Source organism: Mus musculus, chromosome 17, assembly GCF_000001635.26.
Source record: "Mus musculus strain C57BL/6J chromosome 17, GRCm38.p6 C57BL/6J".
NCBI classification, from domain to species: domain Eukaryota; kingdom Metazoa; phylum Chordata; class Mammalia; order Rodentia; family Muridae; genus Mus; species Mus musculus.
Window position 1 is genome coordinate 15,760,602 of NC_000083.6, and position 12,315 is coordinate 15,772,916.

At 37.6% G+C, this 12,315-nt stretch overlaps 1 protein-coding gene across 1 annotated transcript in view; it reads left to right on the forward strand.

Moving 5' to 3' along the window:
* Positions 1-12,011, forward strand: part of Chd1 (chromodomain helicase DNA binding protein 1) — a 67,646-nt gene extending 55,635 nt beyond the window's left edge. The window contains exons 30-36 of the mRNA NM_007690.3: positions 678-806; positions 1,781-1,921; positions 4,242-4,420; positions 5,730-5,826; positions 6,849-6,903; positions 7,965-8,175; positions 9,377-12,011. Of these exons, the coding sequence (NP_031716.2) occupies positions 678-806; positions 1,781-1,921; positions 4,242-4,420; positions 5,730-5,826; positions 6,849-6,903; positions 7,965-8,175; positions 9,377-9,722 (1,158 nt within the window). The 3' untranslated portion in view covers positions 9,723-12,011. The remainder of the gene's footprint in view (positions 1-677; positions 807-1,780; positions 1,922-4,241; positions 4,421-5,729; positions 5,827-6,848; positions 6,904-7,964; positions 8,176-9,376) is intronic.
* The last annotated feature ends 304 nt before the right edge of the window (positions 12,012-12,315 follow it).

The window sequence follows — 12,315 nt, forward strand, 5'->3', positions numbered from 1 at the left end:
ATTATTCAAAGTATTATAACATTTAATATATAATTTTAAGGATCATGGACTTTATGAGGCACTTCAAAAAAGATTATTAAGATGACACATGAAAAAAGACATTGTAAAACTTGTTTTTATTGTATGGGTAAGAATATTTTTCTTGCATGTATGTCTGTACCATGTGTTTTGCCTGGTGTCCACGGAGTCTAGAGAGGCTATCAGATTCCTGGAACTGGAGTTAATATGTGGTTGTAAGCTACTATGTGGCTTCTGTCCTTTTAAGAGCAGCAAGTGCTCTCAGCTGCTGACCTATTGCTGCAGGCCCAAGAGGAATTCCTCACTCCCCAAATCTTTTCAAACCTTTCTATGTTTGCCTGTGAACATGATGCCAACAACTACCTGTATTGTATTAAAACTATTTCTATCACTTTGTTGTTGTCACTGAATCTAGTGACATACATATCTGGGAGTGAAAACTTGATTTCTATTCCTTTCTGAAGGAATAATGACAGTGGTCAGTGCTTTTGACATTGTTGTATTTGATATAATAAATTATGACTCCTCTGTTGACCCCAAATTTGGTGTAGCTCATTACCAGCTGACTCAGAATAGATGTGTTTAAATTTCAGATTCATAGCCATGTTTTTAAAACAGGAAATCAGTGAAATTGATTAAATGCAAATAATTACTTTTAGGGAGGTTCAAAGAGGAGAAAAACGAGAGCTAAAAAGAGTAAGGCAATGAAGTCCATCAAAGTGAAAGAGGAAATAAAGAGTGACTCGTCGCCCCTGCCTTCAGAGAAGTCTGACGAGGATGACGATAAAGTATGTATCCTTGCAGAGCGCCAGCTCTTAATGTGAAAAGGGAAGCTGAACTTTAGAAATGGAACTTTTCGGGGTTTTGGTGGTTGTAATGTAGACTTATTTCTAGATCATAACTATGCAATATATATATATATGAGACGGATCAGTGGTCCATTTTTCAAACTCTTGCTAACTAAATGAGCCATTTCTTTTAAATTTTAATATGAAATTTGAGACTGGTTCATTTTAGAAAGAAGTAAATATTACATGTATCATTATTAAAGGGATTCCAAGTTACATCTTTCAGAACCTACATGCATGCAAAAAAATTTACTTGAAAGTTAGAAAAAAAATGAAGGATAAGAAAGATAGTAAATAATTTAAAGAAAAAAAAAAACAAGATGGAGAGATGGCTCACAGTAGGGGCACAGGCTGCTCTTCTAGACATTTTGAGTTCAATTCCTAGCTACCACATGGTGGCTCACAACCATTATAATAAGATCTGATGTGTAGGCATACATGTAGGTAGAACATTGTATATATAGTAAATAAACAAATCTTGTAAGGAAAAGAAAAACAAAAGAAGCTATGCAGAAAGAAAAAGATGGAAGGGAAGGCTGGTATTCTAGTGTAAAACCTAGAAAGTGGAAAAGCCCAAACTAGTTTCAGTGGCTGAGTTCTTTAGAAGTTGTTGTGGGCATATAATTGAGGGGAGGAATTGGTTTGAGCACTCTTTTAATACCTTACAAGATAATATTACAAAGCAGACATTCTTTGTCATTGTTTAGCAAAGTAGCAAGGAAATTTTATTTAAAAACCTAGCAACAGTAAAGGGGGGTCATGTTTGAGGGTCAAGAGAGATCTCTGAGGGAAGTTGGGAGAAAATGAAGTATGGCTGTTAACGGAGAATAAGTACTTGCAAAATAAAACATGAGTGGTTGTTGTAAAGAGCATCACGTTGTGTTTATGGTTGGGCTTTTGTTTCTTTTTCCCAGCTGAATGACTCCAAGCCTGAAAGTAAAGACCGATCCAAAAAGTCTGTAGTGTCCGATGCTCCCGTTCACATCACTGCGAGTGGAGAGCCCGTTCCCATAGCTGAAGAGTCTGAAGAGCTGGATCAGAAGACATTCAGTATTGTAAGTGCTGCAGCTCCTGATTACACTGAAGTCGAGGGCTTAAAACAATGCAGACAACTCTTATATTTAGGATTTTTAACTTTTCAGTTCCCTATCCAGTATTTAGAGTATTTGAGTGCTGATGTGCAAAGGTTGTTCTTCCTAAATTCAGCCATTACTGTATCAATAAAGTCCACTTAAAAAGGAAAGCAAGTTGAAGTCATGGAGAACCAGGCCTAGTGATAAACAAGGTGTGACGTTTCTAAGTTTAAGAATAAGAAATGTGTTGTTACAGATTGCTAATGAAGGAAATAGTATAAATACACAAATGGTTTGTTTCACTGTGTGCCAGTGCACACCTTAGTTGTATGGCTCCCCATAAGAGATTTCTATAACCTGAGTGCTGTATGTATTGAAACTACGAGCTTGTTTTAGTTGTTTGTTATTAATCAAATCTAGACCTGAATTAGTCTAAATCACTTTTGTTACTGTTAACCAAGTAAAACACTTGCAAAGATGTTCTCACTTAAGAAGCTGCTGCGTCCACAGCTCCTGCTTTGTCCATCTTGTCTTTTGTATTTAGATTTAAGAGTAGAAATGTATAAGGTAAGCGTGTGCTCACTGTCTGGTTCTGAGATGTGCTCTCATAGTCTTTAAATAGACTGGTTCCCGCTAGCTTCTGTAGCCTTGCATCTTGTATGCCCAGGAGCGTGTGTCCTGTGTTGTGTCTCTTTGCACTTATGACCTCCCTCATTCCTTTCCTCTTTTCTCTGGATGACTTTGTGACCTAGACCTTAATCTAGCTTCCTTGTCCATTCTCATTCATTCTCTCTCTCTCTCTCTCTCTCTCTCTCTCTCTCTCTCTCTCTCATGACTTTGTGACCTAGACCTTAATCTAGCTTCCTTGTCCATTCTCATTCATATTCTCTCTCTCCCTCTCTCCCTCCCTTCCTCCTTCCCTCTCCCCTTCCATTTGTCTATTTATCTATTTATTTATGTATTTATTTATATTCTTTTATTTATTGTTCTTGGATGGGTGTTGGCACTGTTGAGGTTTGAGATGAGAACATTAAACGCACTGCTTCCCTGTCCCATGTGCCTGTCTACAGAATCAGTGGAGATCAGTTCTCAAGCTTGTGGGACTTCCTTAGGTATCTTCTTTAGCCTTCTCATTTTCATGTAACTGTTAAAGTAGAACATTACCTACTATGGCCAATGCATGTATGAATTTCTTTATTGTTTTATACATTCTAGAGGAAAAAGAATGGCGTAACTTTAAGCGTATATTCTTGAGCTAGACATTCTGAGCTTCAGTACGTCATAGCTACTGCATCACTAAGTCGTAGCTGCCTGTGTCTTGTCTTCAGAGGCTCGCACTGCTCTGGCCTTCCCCATCCTAAACCATGTTCTTTACATGTGGAACTTTGTACCCCAAACAGCACTCACAGAAGTTACAATGTTTAGAATGGTGAAGTCACTTTCATAATCTCTTTCAGGATTAAAAATGCCTCTCAGACTTGTAAACAGATTCTATTTGGTTAACTCCTCTCACATGGTTCCAGCCATGGTAGCATTTGTTTTGGTTTAAAATTGTCAAAACAAACTCTTCATGAATCTTCACAAACATCACTTTCCCCTAAAATTCTAATTAGATAGAAGGCTCCCTGTTTTCTGCTTTCAATACTCTTAGTTACCACTACTGTCTTCCTTACAACTTGTCTTGATTCCATAATCATCTGTTTTGTTTACTTCTCCATTTTCTAGGCTTTTCATGACCCTAAGAAAACACTATATATATATATATGTGTATATGTATATATATATATATATATATATATATATATATATATACTCTGTATATGTTTGTTTTGTCTTCTTTTGAATTTAATAATTTAATTTATCGTGTGTATGTCTATGCTGTGTGTGTGTCAGTGCAGACACCCGCAGCAGGGAATATGCACGTGGAAGCCAGGGGTGAGCTTTTGAGACATAGTAGGTCTCATACATCACCCATATCTGGCTTACAACATTTTCAGCAATATAAACTGTCAAACCAATAGTTGGCAGAGGGCAACTAGAATATAGCTATACTTGAAGAGGGAATGGAAGGTTCCCTCACATAGCCCCAGATATCCCCACCTTTGTCCAGTGTGGTAGGCTTGTAAAGTACTTTATCTTGTTTCTTTTTTGAGAAAATCTGTTATGTAGCTCAACCTAGAACTTGTGACCCCCTGTCTCTGTCTCACAAGTTTTCAGATTTGTTGCTGCTTATTGGAACTCGGCAGTACAAAGTCAGAATTTACCCTGGGTTTTTAATACATGTATTTTTGTCCTTTTCAAGTGTAAAGAAAGAATGAGACCGGTGAAAGCAGCTTTGAAACAACTTGACAGGCCTGAGAAAGGCCTTTCAGAAAGAGAGCAGCTGGAACACACTAGACAGTGCTTAATCAAGATCGGAGACCATATCACTGAATGCTTGAAGGAATATTCCAATCCTGAACAAATTAAGCAGTGGAGGAAGTAAGTGCCAGCTTTGAGGAGATGTTGAAGTCATAATTTTAAGCATTCCTGTGTTTCTTGGTTTATTTTTCCACTTCCAATTTTGAGGTGAAAAACCATGTTTTTAAAATTCATTTATACATTTTAAATTTGTTTATAATATAACCAGCACACAGGTAGTGTATGTCGTAGCATGGTATACTCAAGAAGACTGATCGACATCCCAGGTGGACTTTGGGTTATGGTAGAAGTAAGATTTCATTGCACAGTCGTGGTGTTACATGCAGGTTAAAAGTGTAGAGGCTGTTTATTTCTGGAATTGTCAATTTAAGATTTTCAGGCTCTTGGTAAGTAAACCTGCAGAAAGAGGAACCATTGGTTCTGGGAATCATTACTAGAATTTAATGCTTTTCCTTAGTGTAAATAGAATTGGCCCTTCCTAAGTTTTTTGTTTTTTGGTTTTTTTTCCTTAAATTTATGACGGTCTCAAAGGCACGGGACCCCTGCCTGTAAAGCAGAGACTAACAGTGCTCTTAGTGAGAATACGGCCAGAGTTTCCATCTTCAAGTCAAGGTCTAAAGTTGATTTTGCCCTCAGTGGCTTCCACATGTGTTTTAAACTGTTACCCTTGGTAAAAATTAGGAAAGTAAAGACAGTGTGGTAAATTATTCTTTAGCTATTTTAAAGAGTCCCATTACTGTTTCGGTTTTTTAGTGAAGAGATTTGAAAGTCTGGCAATGCTTATAAAGTATTGCCTTTTGGCAAGAATGGATCACTGTTGCGGAAGATTGTTGAGGGCGCTTTTAAGTGTACATTAGTTGCTGGTTTTGAAAACCTTGTAATTAGTCTTTAGATTTTTATGTTTGCAGAGAGGCATATCTACTTTGCTGTTTCCTAGACAGTAAGGAACATCTTGCTGACATTTCTTAGTGACTAATATGTAGAGATGTTGTTTTAGATTTTGTCAACACCTGCAGCGGGGACTTCACTACCTACATTTTCCATTCCATGCTCCCGTCCTCTAGCCCACCCCAATTTCCTTTTTTATTACTTAAAAATTGTTTTTTTTTTCCTGTGTGTGCCTCAGTGTGCATGTATATATGTGTGAAGATTAGAGAATTTCTCTCCACTATGTAGCTCCTAGCTCTGAACTCATGTTGTCAGACTTGCTAGGATATACTTTTACCTGCTGAGTCATCTTAATAGTCTCCAATAATTAATTTCTTTAATATAGATTTTGGTTCATAAAGAGATATGACTCTGTTTAGTGTATAAAAAAGGGTTATAAGAAGTTTTATAATGAGGCTAATTTGCCATTTTTTTTTCCTAGAAACCTGTGGATTTTTGTATCTAAGTTTACTGAGTTTGATGCAAGGAAATTACATAAATTATATAAGCATGCTATTAAAAAACGACAAGAATCTCAGGTAATTGGTATATAATATTTTATTCTTTAAATTATATCATTAACACCATACATATTCTTTATTATTTAGAAATAAATGGAGAATTTAGTTAATAAAATAGAGGTAATGAATAAATTAAATCAAATACCATTGGAGTTAATCCCATAAAATAATAGTCCAAAGCATAAATCCATAAGCCTAGATCAGTGGGCAAGGAAGCAGGATATTATATTGGTCTCATGGATAATAATTATAAAAGGAGCAGGATATTCACATGAAAAGAGAAACTGTTTGACATTACCTTAAGTAATCACAACAAACCAGAACATGAAGACGTCGGCTACAGTGCAGAGAAACATGTTCCAGCTGTGATGGTGTCACCAATAGTATAGGATTTGAATCTAGCCATGGGAACATTTCAGACAAACTGCATTAGAGGGATTCTCAATAAAAGTACTGAATAAGACTCATAAAAATGAGCCAGGCGTGGTGGCGCATGCCTTTAATCCCAGCACTCGGGAGGCAGAGGCAGGTGGATTTCTGAGTTTGAGGCCAGCCTGGTCTACAGAGTGAGTTCCAGGACAGCCAGGGCTATACAGAGAAACCCTGTCTCGAAAAACAAAAGAAAAGTTATCAAAGGAAAGACTGCCACAGAGACATAATGGCTAGCTGACATGTAGGCTTTAGCCTGGCTTCTAGGGACATAGGAGAGATCTGATTGGAACACGATTGAGCTGAGAGTGTATTGGGTATGATTTCACATTGGTGGGTGGCTGATGAGCATATGAGACCGGCACATGGTTTTCATCATCTTCTTTGTCAAGTCTAAAATTAATTCAAAGTCAGTTTTTAAAAACATGGAGGAAATTGTTTTGTTTAAAGATACTTGTATATTTTATATTTATATATGCTTGGTATTTGAAGATCTTAATTCAACATGAGGATTTTCTTAAGCCGCTCCCCCTCCACCCCCCATTCTATCAGAGTAGTTTAGGCTACTTAGATTACTTAAACATGTCTAATACTTGTGCATTTTATTTTAGCAAAACAGTGACCAGAATAGCAATGTTGCTACCACTCATGTGATTAGGAATCCAGGTAAACTTTTAAGAAGTTTTTTCTTTCTTTTCTTTTCCTTTCATTTCTTTTTCCCCGATGGTGTGCGTTGGCTTCATTTTTGTAGATTTATTTTTTGTGTGCAGGTGGGTGTGCGTGTGGTCACATGTGCCTGTGTGAGAGCACAGGTAAGGGTGTGCGTGTGGTCACATGTGCCTGTGTGAGAACACAGGCTAGCGAGGGTTTTGAACGCCCTTCATATGCTTTTCTACATGGTACTTAGAGCTTGAGGCCCATAGGTTTGCAGTCTGCATTCTATCTAGCAAGTGTTAGAAATCCTCTGTTCTTTGCTTCCTTGGAGCTTGGTCAGGCTTGTTATGTGGGTGCTGGGATCTGAGCTCGGGAACTCAGGAATGCGCAGTAAACACATTTATTCTGTAAGATATGTAGCTCCCTAGCCCCTGTTTCGTTTCTTAAATCAATTTTTAAAAAGTTATTCTTGTTCAAAGTACTGAGAAACGACTATTAACAGAAAGAGAATCAGGTCATTTTCTTCCCTCTAACCTGTCTGTACTTTAGGGGTGTGTGCGTATGCATGCGCACATAAATAGAACCTGAGTCTTGTTTGTTTGTTTGCATGTGGTTTGGCTTATCCCTGGGAGAGAGAGGCTAAAAGTTCTCAGTCAAGAAGTCATTAGTTTGCCCATAGTTCTCTTTTGAGGACTAGGACTCTGTAAAATTTCCCCTTCCATATTAATATGTCCATTGATAACACCATTGCTCTGATCTTAGTGTGGCAGTAATTTCTAGGAGAGACAGACTTCCTAGTCCTTTGGCTTTCCCACCTCCGTCTCTGCAGTGTTCTCTCAGTCACAGACACAGGAGCTGTGACATGGATCTGTCCTTGGAGCTGAGCTTTTCAGGGTCCAGTTGGAGTTTTCTGTGATGGTCTCTACTTGCTATAAAGAAGCTTTGATGAGGGATGGTACCGACACTTACCTGCAAAACCCTTTAAATGCTTTTGTGTTTGAGAATTGATTTTGTTTGGGCAGGAGTTACTGTTATTATTTGTATTAATGAAGTTTCACTTATTTATCTAATAGATATGGAAAGGTTAAAAGAGAATACAAATCATGATGACAGTAGCAGGGACAGCTATTCTTCTGACAGACACTTATCTCAGTACCATGATCATCACAAGGACCGCCATCAGGGAGATTCTTATAAAAAGAGTGACTCTCGGAAGAGACCCTACTCCTCATTTAGCAATGGCAAAGACCACCGCGAGTGGGATCACTACAGGCAAGACAGCAGGTGAGCTGGAGAGCGAGTGGCTTAAACATTTACCTTCTCTCATCCTTCTCTTGTTAAGTACATTTCCTACATTTGGGATAGACCTATGCCATTTTCATGAGAATAGATCAAGCATTTTTTATATATCAACAAAAAAAGATAGTACTTTTCATGTTAATGTTTATAAATTTTTCTCCAAAATGGTTTTGAAGTAGTAAATTGACATCAGAATATGCAATGAGTTTTAAAAGTTTTGTCATTTTAAATAGTGCAGCTTGTTGGTGGAAGTACAGGCTTTTTATGGAGAGAATTCTGCATTGGATACTGAAATTCTTAGGAGGGAGAACCTATATTAAGTCAAAATATATTTTATTCCTTTATTGCTTAAAGAGTTTCCTTGCTAATTTGAAACCATTGCTACAATTAAACTCAGACAATTGATAAGTAAAAGTCAGAAATAAATGGAGGACCTGCAGGTGCTGCTCTGAGTTGCTCAACCGAGTGGAGAAGCCCCATGGGGCTCTGTGGTTCAGTGGTGCTCACAGCCATCGCTGTATAAGCACTCATTATAGAAAGGCTTTTTGTTAGAGATGGTGTAAACAGAAAAGCTATATCTGTAACTACATATACCAGTAATTTCACGAGAAAGTGTTTGTGACAAGAATCTTTGTCTAATCGGAGCATTTTATTTGAAAAGGCAAATATGTAGAGACTTCTTGTTCAGCTGCCAGATTGCATGTGTGTTGACTCATTACATAACTAGTTGATGAAAAAATGTTTGACATCGCCAACTACTGAGAAGTTTCTTTTTATGAGTTTTCAGACTACATTCTGGCATTCTAGGTTTTCCTCCAAGAGGTTTGTAAAGGGCTTCAGTTTCCAGGGGAAAGTGCATAGCTGGGGTTATTTCTGTGCATCTCACACTGAGCTCCACTGATCCACGAGATTTCTTAGTGAGGTACAAATACGTTCAGGGAGCTTTGTGTGCCTCTATCCAGACTTGTGAGCCAGAATTTGTATAGAGATTCCTAGTGATTTCAGCAGCTGTGTGAGGTGGCTCTGTGTTGCACAGAGAAGTGGTTCTCAGCTACTTTCAGGAAACTGTGAGCTTCTGCATGATTAAAATACATGTTAAAGTAGCTATACTTTTCTGTATGTATGGTTTTATTTGGGAATTTTAACTTACTAATTTGACTAAGAGTCTAAATTTCTCTTTCATTAGGTACTATAGTGACCGAGAGAAACACAGAAAACTGGATGACCACAGGAGTCGAGAGCACAGGCCAAGTTTGGAAGGAGGCTTAAAGGACAGGTGTCACTCTGACCACCGATCTCACTCGGACCATCGAATGCACTCAGACCATCGCTCAAGCTCCGAGCACACACATCATAAATCCTCCAGGGATTATCGGTATCTCTCAGATTGGCAGTTGGACCACCGAGCTGCCAGCAGTGGCCCTAGGTCACCTTTAGATCAGAGGTCTCCATATGGCTCCAGGTCCCCATTTGAACATTCAGCTGAACACAGAAGTACGCCTGAACACACCTGGAGTAGTCGGAAGACATGACAGAAGCTCATGAGTTTGTCTTCCGGGACTTTGTTTTAGCCATAGATCATAAACCAACACAGTAATTGCCTTACATGACTTGAAAGATTCAAACAGCTCTTCTGTCAGTAGCAGTATTGTTACTTCTCTCCAGGACGCAAGGTCTATTATCCCAACAGAAGAGAAAATATTTTTATATTTAAGGATTATGCTGCACTGTACTGCGATACTGCAGTACCTTTTTTTTCTTTTTTTAAAGAAATGGAAAATGTTTACTATGCCAGGGACCTCAGCACTGCCCTCCCGTGTAGGCTGTATAAAACTGTTTTTATGTCAGTGATTTTAGACTGACTCCATTTAAATTATGTTTGTATATGAACTTTACTCTGACCTGTGATCATGTTTCAGGAAGGAATAAAAGAGAGGTCTTTTCTTAATAAAGAAAAATCACTCAAGGACTTTGTTCACTTTCCAAAGCTACTTGTTTACATTGTACACTGCGACCACCTTGCCGCTCCCATCACAAGCTTGAATATTTAAATCCTGTACTTAAGTTTGTAATATAGCCGGGAATTTCCTGTCTGTGATTATTATTATGCCTTTTTACAGAAGAAGATGGCTGTAAATTATTGTAAATGGATTAAATGAGCTGCCCTGCCCTGCCCTTCTCAGGCTTCTTTTGACTGTTCCTTTCCCTACCAACTCAGGCCTTCTTATTAAAAAAAAAAATCAGTGTAATAACACTTTTTAATGATTTGTCTTGATGGAATCATTGTTTAGAATGTAAAAATGGGGAAAGGGGCCACTTATTTCTTTTAGTCCTTTTTATATTGAGTATTTTTATTAGATACATGTTTTGCCCCTCCTTTTTAAAGTCAATATTGTGTTTGTAGTTTTACAGAAGCAGTGGCGAGGGTTACATGTGAGACAAACTCGGTGCTCTGGGAGAGTCCCCAGTGCATTGGGTTGAAAGGGTGGTAGGTGTATGAACACTTAAAATCCAAACGGCCAAACGTTCTTGTAAATGCATTGCTTTTCCCTTTCATGTGGGCAATAATGTCAAACGTGCTATGCAGCCAGGTTAACATTTGAGGTAAACTTGATTGGCTTTAATATAAAAACTGTTACAGTACACACTGATTGTATATAAAAACCTTATATATGACAAATTAAATTTTAAGAAAAAGGATATGTGGGCTCCTGTAGTTTTCTGCTGCATTCTTGTTTCCACGAGCATTTAATCTTTGCTTTAAGTAACAGCTGCCAGAAAGAAAGGTATTTTGGTCAGCAACTGAGAACTGTTGATATGTAATCCTAAAACTGCCTACGTCTGTATAGATGAATCAGTCTTCTATGAAGTAAAACAGATTCTAGCAGTCTCGGCTTCCTGTAGACATTCCTCTAGGATGTCTTACTCGTCACCTCGTTTCTCCTTATATTCAGTGGGAATTTTGGATGTATGTTGTGTAACCATTAATAACCTTTACTCCTGGTCATGTCTCCATGGAGTAGCTGTGGGGCTACCTAAAGTTAGTCTGTGGCTTTGTATTTTCATATCTTTTTTTTTACATGGATAAATATAAAATTTATGCTGTGTATACAAACAAACTTTTTTTTTTTAAAAGGAATTTCATCTTTGGCCTAAAGTTATCCTGAAGCAAACAATGTCTTTTTATTTTTGATATGCAAGGTAATGTGTTGGGGAATAACTCAACTTTTAAACGTCTAGTTATAATTAAAGATAAAAACGATGATACGATTCAGTGCTGGCACACGACTTTTAAAATTTTTCATTTTCCTCCACGTTTAATGTAAATGATCATTTTATTCCCAAAGAACACTTCCCATAAATCCTAATATTAACACAGCAAATAGCTCAGGGTTGGCGCTACATGCCTTTGTGGCTAGGTCATTTGCTTAAAAGCCTGTTGTAAAGAATTTGTAGAAAAATAATGCAATTTTGAAGAATGGGCTTTTTTTTTTTTTTTAACAATTTGCCATTTAATTGAGTTAACTAGCTGAGTTGAATGAAGCATTCTTAAACCTGTATGTAACATTTGAGTGTTAATTATATGTAAAAAGTAACAACTACATAGTAAAGGAGCAAGCCATACAGTTACTAAGATGCACGGACAGCGTCAGTCCTTAGGGATAACAGGGACATTACGCTTATTTCTGTCTTTACATGCTCATTCTGCTTCTCTATCTATCTATTTGTTTAATTTTTTTAAAGATGAGAGATTATGCATAGCATTGTACCAACTAACCTTCCATTTTAATAATAAACAATAAAAGATTCTTATTAAAAGCAATGGCTTGTCTGCTATGTGAGACTGGAAACCAATGAGACAAGACAGCTACAGTGGTGTAAACCATTGCAGTTTGTATGATGTAGCCTTTGGTTAACCACGTGCACAGTTCACCTATCTATTTTTGCAACTTAAAATGAAAGGGTTGAGTGGATTTTATGGTAAGAGTATTTGATGATATTCACCAACCTTCTAAGGTTTTTCTTTTGTGACAGTTTTCCCTATGCTGGAAACTCACTGCAGGCCAGCCTGTCTTGGAAAAGCTATCCCACTGAAATGGCATACATTGTTTCTCCCTTCCCTCC